Below are 7971 nucleotides of genomic sequence, written 5' to 3' on the forward strand. Positions count from 1 at the left end.
TAAGGACTAAAATGTGACGAGCCATCACCAATCAGTGAGATTAAATTTACTCTCTCTCTCTCTCTCTCTCTCGGCATAAATTAATTGTATACTTTTACGTTTAAATACTCATTTTGCTCGCTCTCTTGATTTCCTCTTAGATTGTGTTATTTATATCTGTCAAAAAATATTTCAAGATTCATCGACTTCAAAATTTATATGTTATTTAATATTAAACTATTAAAAATTATTGAATAATCATATTTCTTGATTAAAATATTCTTAAAATTTCAAAGTGAACGCGTTTTCCAGTTTTATGTTTTGAGAAATAGTTTTCCAAAATGACAAAAAGAACGTATTTTCAGCAATTTTCAAACAGGTACTCAATACGAATTCGAAACTGAAAACGTTAAAAATTGAAACACGAAAAGAACGGCATCTAATTAATTGGGAAATGTAGAATAGAACTTATGGGGTGTGTATTATGAACTTAGGTCAACTGAAGTTATTAGTATTGTAGAGGAACCTAGTATTGGAGATAGAGATGGCAGTGGGTCGAGCCGAGCGTTAACTCATGAGCTCAGCTCGGGCTCGTGGTGAGCCGAGCTCGTTGCTCGTTTTTCAAGATCCGAGCTCGAGCTCGGCTCGGCCCACGAGCTCGTGGGCCGAGCCGAGCACTCGTTATATAGCTCGTAATTAATTATGTATATTAGGCTCGAAAAAAGTTAATTTGAATAAATTAGATCCAAGATATTAAAGTTCAAACAAGTTATCGTTTATTATAACTTAATTTGGTTACTTTTAATTTCAAATGTTTGGCCACCCAGCACGTCACATGTGTATATTATTATTATAAAAAAAGTTAATAGTTAGTGATTGGGCACATTCTTGGAAAACGTGTGAATATGGTAACAATTGGAGAGATTTGGGCCAAATTTCTTGGAAGACTTGTGAAATTAGATTTGATAGGAAATTATATATATAATGATAAAAAGGTAATAGTACTGATTTGGCCAATTTCTTGTAAAACGCGTGAGTATAAGATATGATAGGTTTGGTTAAATGTACAACTCATAAGGTTCAAGGAATGATTAGTTGATTACTGTCCCAAAAGAATTATGATATATTTTACTATATCAATCACGTGAATACACACAGTTTATTATTATTATTTTTTTTTTTGCAAATTTTTCAAATTTTATTGATAAAATTTTATTTTTTTTCCACATTTTTGGATGAGCCGCTCGGCTCGTTGGACGGGACCCCCCGCTCGGCTCGAGCTCAGGCTCGTCAAATGCCCACGAGCCGAATTTTGACGAGCCAAGCCGACTCGGCCCAATTGACGTCCCTAATTGGGGATGAAGGAGTTCCCCTCCCACCCCCTCCAACCCACAAAATAAATAAAATATTCATAACTTTTGTATTTCATATCATTCTTTCATCCATCATATGAAATATTTTGTCCAGGTATACAAATGGAAATTGTTTATGATGAATTGGAAAATTTTTGGATTGTTTAGTTGTTAGTGAGCATTTTAATAACCTTTTAAACCCTATCCGGTTTTGATTAAAATTAAATTAAATTTTAAAGTCAAATTCAATAATTAATTTTACATATTTTATGAAATTTATAATTTTTTAATCACACGACTCATCAACTTTTATCATAATCTACTAAAAATTTGATTTTTATTTTACCCCAAATAAAGACTTAATGAGAGATTAACAATCAAGGATAAATTCGTTTATAACTAGTTTAGCCCTTGTTTGAGCCACATTACTGGAATGAAAAATTATTTTTGAATAGTATATTGACGTAATGAAAAAAATTAAACACATATTTTCCATCAATATACTATTCAAAAATATTTTTTTCATTCCAGTAATGTGGCTCAAACAAGGGTTAAACTAGTTATAATTGAATTTATCCTTGATTAAATTTATGTGTAATATTATTTTATTAAAGAGTGTGTGATTAAAATAATATTAAATCATCATTAAAAATTATATTTTTTTCAAATAATGTGAGTCAAACAAATAACTCTCCTGAAATTATCCTGAGTGAAATACAGACGGAAAGACGTTCCTTTCAACTGCGGAAAACACTGTGCATTCCAACTCTTCTTTAAAAACGTTAAAATGCATACACCGTCGGTCTCCAGAATCTCTCTCTCTCTCTCTCTCTCTCTCTCTCCAACCATAGGTGACGCCTCGTGCCTTTCGCTTCTATCTCAAAGAATCTTAAACAGTATTACTGCTAAAAGCTAAAGCTTAAAATATTTTAGTCTATTTGGAAAATAATTGAAGAAAAATCGTAGTCATGGGAGTAGAAGAAGAGGGCTTTAGAGGTTGGCCGCCGGCGCCAAGTCGCGCGCCTTCGTACCTACAGAAAGATGACCACTGGACCCATTTTGATAACTCGGTGAATGCAGTTTCTTTTGGGTTTGTTGCTACTGCCATTCTCATCTCTATGTTTCTTGTCATGGCTATCTTTGAGAAGTTCCTCAGAACCAACTCGCAGACTCTAACGCCGTCTGGTGGCCCCCGCCGCCACACTGACATCGAGTCTCAGAACAACATAATTGGTGGGTTCAATTCAAAGATTGAGCACCCTTCATCTAAAGTGAGTGTTATCACAAATCCGTACATAAATCTTTTGGCAATTCATGTTGAATTTTTGGAATCTGCTGCATTTTGGCATATAAATCCCTTTTTATGATTTACTTCTGTTTATAAGTGCAAATTACAACTTTTATAAGGTAATATGTGATTAAAATTCTATTATTTTTGACAATCTGATTTTTTTTTTTTTTTTTTTTTTGGCCCCGTTTGTTTTTCATTTTTGTAAAAATGAGAATAAAAAATATAGCCGTTTCGAGCCCCACATAAGAGATAGAAATTCAAATACGGTGACTTGATGTGATGGATAACAGTCATTTTTTATTTTAATGTAGAAAGAATGAGAAACAAATGGGAGCTATATATTTTTCTCCTTAAAAACTACGTGGCTGGTCATTCACTAAAACTAGACGACATCATTTTGCATTTTATCTTTAAAAAATGCTTGTTGTACATCATCAATTACAAAATCTTTTTACAAATTGATAAGCGATAAAAAAGAAAGAAGATAATCAATTTTATTGATGAAATTTTGACCCAATCAAATTTCGTCACATCATTTATTGATAAGTCAATCTGTAAGATGAGATATACATATACCACAACCATGACCAAACCAGGGGTGTGGAGACAGGTTTATAACCTATGAAATCTCTTTGTTTGTTTAATGTCGTTCTAGCATTAGTTATATGCACAACTTGCTTCCTTGTTATTTATTGAATTATTGAGTGTTCTTAGATCTTTCTTGCTTATAATATTAGTCCAAAGTATTAAAGATGGAGTTTATTTAAGAGCCTATTTGATTCTCATTAATTGTGAAAAAATGAGTTTGATTATTATTTTTAGGAGAATGTGTGGTTAAAAAGTATGGAAAAATTTTTGGCATACGTATAAAACATTTTATTGTATAAATGTGTGGTTGAAATTGATCTTGTAGCAAACTATAAAATAAATTAATGAGTGTCAAAAGGGCACTAAATATTGTTTGTGGATAATAAAATGCTTTATCTAAGTTGGAGGACTGGTGGATGGACAATAAGAGTTTAATAGTCATGGGATTATGTATCCAACTCAAAGCTTCAGGCTTCAAGGATGACACGGAATGAGATGTGACTTGCTTCATGGCAACCTTTCAGTTTTGTGACTTGTGATAATGTCTCGAGTCTAAATACGCTTGGGTAGCATGAGCAATTAAGATTCAGCTTGTAGTTGTGCAATTGTGTGAACTTCTCGTTTATATTCTTGTTTATACATTGCCTCCCATAGAGAGAACCCTTTTTGCAAACAAACTTCTAAACGGGAACGTTTGGATAGAGAAAATATTTATGGTTTATGAACTATTCAGAATTATTACTGAAAGCTGAGCCCTTACCTATAAATGCTAATGATTAGTTATGAATTATATTATTCAGGTTAATATACTGCTGCAAGATTCCTGCACTGGCTAGCATTTTACTTCTCTAATTGAATCCTAATAAAATGATATAAGCACCTGTTTGGGCACCATTTAATTGTGATTTGGGAAAAAATGTGTTTTGGTATAGTAATTTTTTGGAGAGTGTGGTTAAGGAAAAGTTTTGGATTTACATGTAATATTTTTTTATGGAAGAATATCTGGCCGAAAATGAGCTAGTCAAAAATATATTTTGGAAATATTGGAGCCCAAACATGTGTAATGTGTTTCGTAAAATTATGAAGTCTCAATATGTTATCTACCTCTTGCAGGGGAAAGTACGCTGCTGTTGTGGTGTATTGGCTTCTGGGAAATGGGTACCTCTTGTTGGAAATTGGTTAAGTTTAAAAGTGAAAAAAGTCATTTTCGTGTCAACTTAGAGACTTGATCCGATAGTCAAATTAGAAATATCAATAGACTAACTTGCCCAAACATGGGTAATGCGTTTCGTAAAATTACGAATTTCATTTCAAATTCGTAATGAAAAGTGGTATCTCTTCTGATGTCCATCCTAATGTTTACTCAAAATTACACGTGTAGGCTTTCTCTATTATAACTGCATTTGATTGAGTTTGTGTTAGCACGTGCTAATCAGTGGCTATAGACTATAGTTAATTGTAAATACAGAAAGGTTTCAGTCTTCAACTCATTAGTAGATATGATCATATCATAATAATTAAATGGGAAAATTATGGTTGGACTCCCACAACCTTGGAAGTAGTGTGGATATGGGACCCCAACTTTTAAGCACGAGGTTATAGATCTTCAACCAATATAAGACTGTGACTTTATATCCCTAGTGGACAGAAACCATCCATTTGACTATATAGTGTAAATTTTTTGGTAAATCTTGTTTGATGAACTCCGTTTGAAGCTAGAATTTGATATGTGAAGGAGATGCGGGTGCTGGATTTGGGGCAAGGAGATGCCGATGCTAGGTTAGGCAGGAGGGGATGACTTCTCTATTTTTTATTCCTCCTTTCTTTTGGCGGGCACTTTTTTCTTCTTTTTGTTTGCCCCCTTATTTTATATAAGGGTAAAATAGTCATTTCCATACAGATCTTGACTTTACACTCAAATGGATGGTTTCCATTGATCAGATATAGGTTGACCCTTAACCTCGTTTTTAATGGATGGAGGCCCATATACACATTACCTCAAAGGTTGGCGAGTCCAGCCCTAGGATCCCCTAATTATATATGTGTTTAGCATTTTCTGTTGGACATGCTGCGGGACGAGTAACATGACGTGGCCTATGCTTGCTTTTCCTTGAGTGAATGCTTCTCGTTAATCTTGTTTTGCCGTTAATGAACTCAGTATTGTAATTGTTTCATTTTTCACTAGTTCATTGTGAGAAAAATTCATCAGAACAACAAAAATTCACTAAGAGAACATGTAGATATAATTTTTTAATGCATAATAAAGATTCAAATATCGACTAACCTCATAAAATACTTACAAGGTTAGTTCTATATATGATATCATTTTTTTTTTATAAGTTGCATCAATATATTACAAGGATAGCAATTCACATTCTGCCAGTGATAGATTCCTGGCTGAGCTTTTAACATCTCCAGGTTTAGATTCAATTTTGCGTGCTTCAGCTTATATTTGAAGCTATCCATAAGATAATCGGTAGTTCTGAATCTTGGCCTTCTGATTTATATACCTTATTTTTCCAGGTATCTGTTAATGCCAGAGAAGTTTCAGTGCTGATGCCGGGAGATAACGTTCCAACTTTTATTGCACAACCAGCTCCTGTGATCTGTCCCACGGAGGGCATGCATTCGCCTTCCCCATTAGCATATTCGTCTATTGATGCCTAGTTTCTCCAACTTACTCGTGCCATCAAGCTCTAAACATCAGGAGTTGACTGCTTGCTTGTGTGGATGAATCAGAAAGCATACTCATTAGAGTATTGATAGTCAACTTGAGCAGAAATCACTCATTTGTATGGGTGCAAAATCAAGTTTTTGGAATGAGGCCTTTTTTTTCGACTAGGCCTTTTAGCGTGTTCTGTATTTAGGTAGCCATTATCGTTTTTATGCTTTAGTTTATATAAAAAGTTATATAATTTTCTTGTATGCTTTGGTACATAGATAGTTTGGGCTCGATGATTCACAGTTCTGTAATTTGCGTCTTGAAACTTACCTAATTAGTTCAATGCACCGAATATTCTCTACCTGCTCGCCAGCTTCGCTTACCTTACCCCACTAGCCAGCTGAACATCAGTTTTTTCGTGGTTCGCACGAGTTGGCTCATGAGTAGATTTGTCATAATGGGTAAAATATTCAATTTCAGCCAAAAAAAAAAAAAATTATATTTGCACGAGTTGTGAGCAGTTTGACTCTCTCCATTAAGAAGCCCGTTTGTGGGGCAAGTCGAGCCATGATTGAGCGAGTCGAACAGTTTGTCTCATCTCATTTAACACCTCTTTTATTTGTTGGGGGTGGGTTTATTTGACAGGAATACTTCATAAAATGGAGTTGAAAGCAGAAGGCAGATGAAAACAACTGTTAGACTTGAATAATTTGTACGAAAAGTTCAAAATTCGAGGCCTGAATACCATTTTGGGATTTGATCAGTGAAATAATAATGAGAAGGCTTTTCAATTTCTTTAGCGGAGCAATCCCGCTTTTGTTTTTCCGATGAATAATAAACTCCTACAAAAAAAGGTTGGGATTATTTTTCCCGTTATACCTCCGACATGAGAATTAGTGGCCGGATTTTTATGAAAGTAAGCTAAGGAAAAATGAGAGAGAGCCAAAAAAATTATTGTAAAAAGAAGATCTCCATACCTGGCATACCTATGAAGTATTTATAGATGTATGGTGCCTTGCAACCTTTAAGCGATTATTGTCCATGTGTCCAGTGGTTAATGATGAATAATAAACTCCTACAAAAAAAGGTTGGGATTATTTTTCCCGTTATACCTCCGACATGAGAATTAGTGGCCGGATTTTTATGAAAGTAAGCTAAGGAAAAATGAGAGAGAGCCAAAAAAATTATTGTAAAAAGAAGATCTCCATACCTGGCATACCTATGAAGTATTTATAGATGTATGGTGCCTTGCAACCTTTAAGCGATTATTGTCCATGTGTCCAGTGGTTAATATCCACTCACTAGGCGGTTCTCACCCACGTAATGAGTGGTCAACTTCCACCCACTAGATGATAATGGGATTAGTGATAACAACCAAGCAGTTTTTAATCAATTAAAACGATGTTTAGGGATTAGGAGTCATGGTGATGAGTCTACCATAGCGATAATCAGTCTACAATAGTCGTAGTCAAACTAGCATAACGGTAGTCGATCTACCATAGCGATAGTCGAGCTAGCATAGTGGTAGTCGATCTACCATAGTGATAGTCAAGCTAATATAGCTATAGTCGGACTAATATAGAGGTAGTTGGTCTACCATAGTAGCAGCCAAGCTAGCATTGTGATAGTCGGTCCACCATATTGGGAGTCAAGCTAGGATAGCAATAACCAATCTACCATATTTGTAATCAAGCTAGCATAGTGATCGACCATAGTGGTAGTCAAGCTAGCATAACAATTCTCATGCTAGCATAATGGTAATCAATCTACCATATAGTTGGGCAATTATCTATACTTGGTTGGCCATCATAATCCATTATTTATATTACACATCGTCACTAGCCCCTCTATCTGTTGTTGATAGCGTTGACCTATGGTTGACTTCACAATTTGATTATAACAAACAAATTGCTTATATCACTAACAATCGCATTTGAGTGATTATATAGAAATTGTGGCAAGCTTGATCAATTGAAGATGAAATGGTCGCCATTGGAATACTTGCAAAAAATGAGGTCAAGCACATACGACAAATCATTCAAGACAAACACCTTATCAAGTCCGACATTGAAGCCATTAGATTTAGATATCTTGAATTC

At 34.6% G+C, this 7971-nt stretch overlaps 1 protein-coding gene across 1 annotated transcript; it reads left to right on the forward strand.

The window, feature by feature from the left end:
• Positions 1–2088: 2088 nt before the first annotated feature.
• On the forward strand, positions 2089–6206 carry LOC111370566. The gene is made up of 2 exons (XM_022992328.1): positions 2089–2602; positions 5734–6206. Exons 1-2 carry the CDS (start codon positions 2300–2302, stop codon positions 5875–5877), a joined length of 447 nt encoding a protein of 148 aa, XP_022848096.1. The 5' UTR covers positions 2089–2299; the 3' UTR covers positions 5878–6206.
• Positions 6207–7971: the final 1765 nt, after the last annotated feature.

Source organism: Olea europaea, chromosome 21 (genome assembly GCF_002742605.1).
Source record: "Olea europaea var. sylvestris chromosome 21, O_europaea_v1, whole genome shotgun sequence".
NCBI lineage: Eukaryota > Viridiplantae > Streptophyta > Magnoliopsida > Lamiales > Oleaceae > Olea > Olea europaea.

What these genes read in the sequence shown, in the direction of transcription:
- LOC111370566 (XM_022992328.1), top strand. Translation starts at nt 2,300, where the DNA reads ATGGGAGTAGAAGAAGAGGGCTTTAGAGGTTGGCCGCCGGCGCCAAGT. An exon ending in TTGAGCACCCTTCATCTAAA is followed by an intron (nt 2,603 to 5,733) that starts GTGAGTGTTATC and finishes TTATTTTTCCAG; the next exon opens with GTATCTGTTAATGCCAGAGA.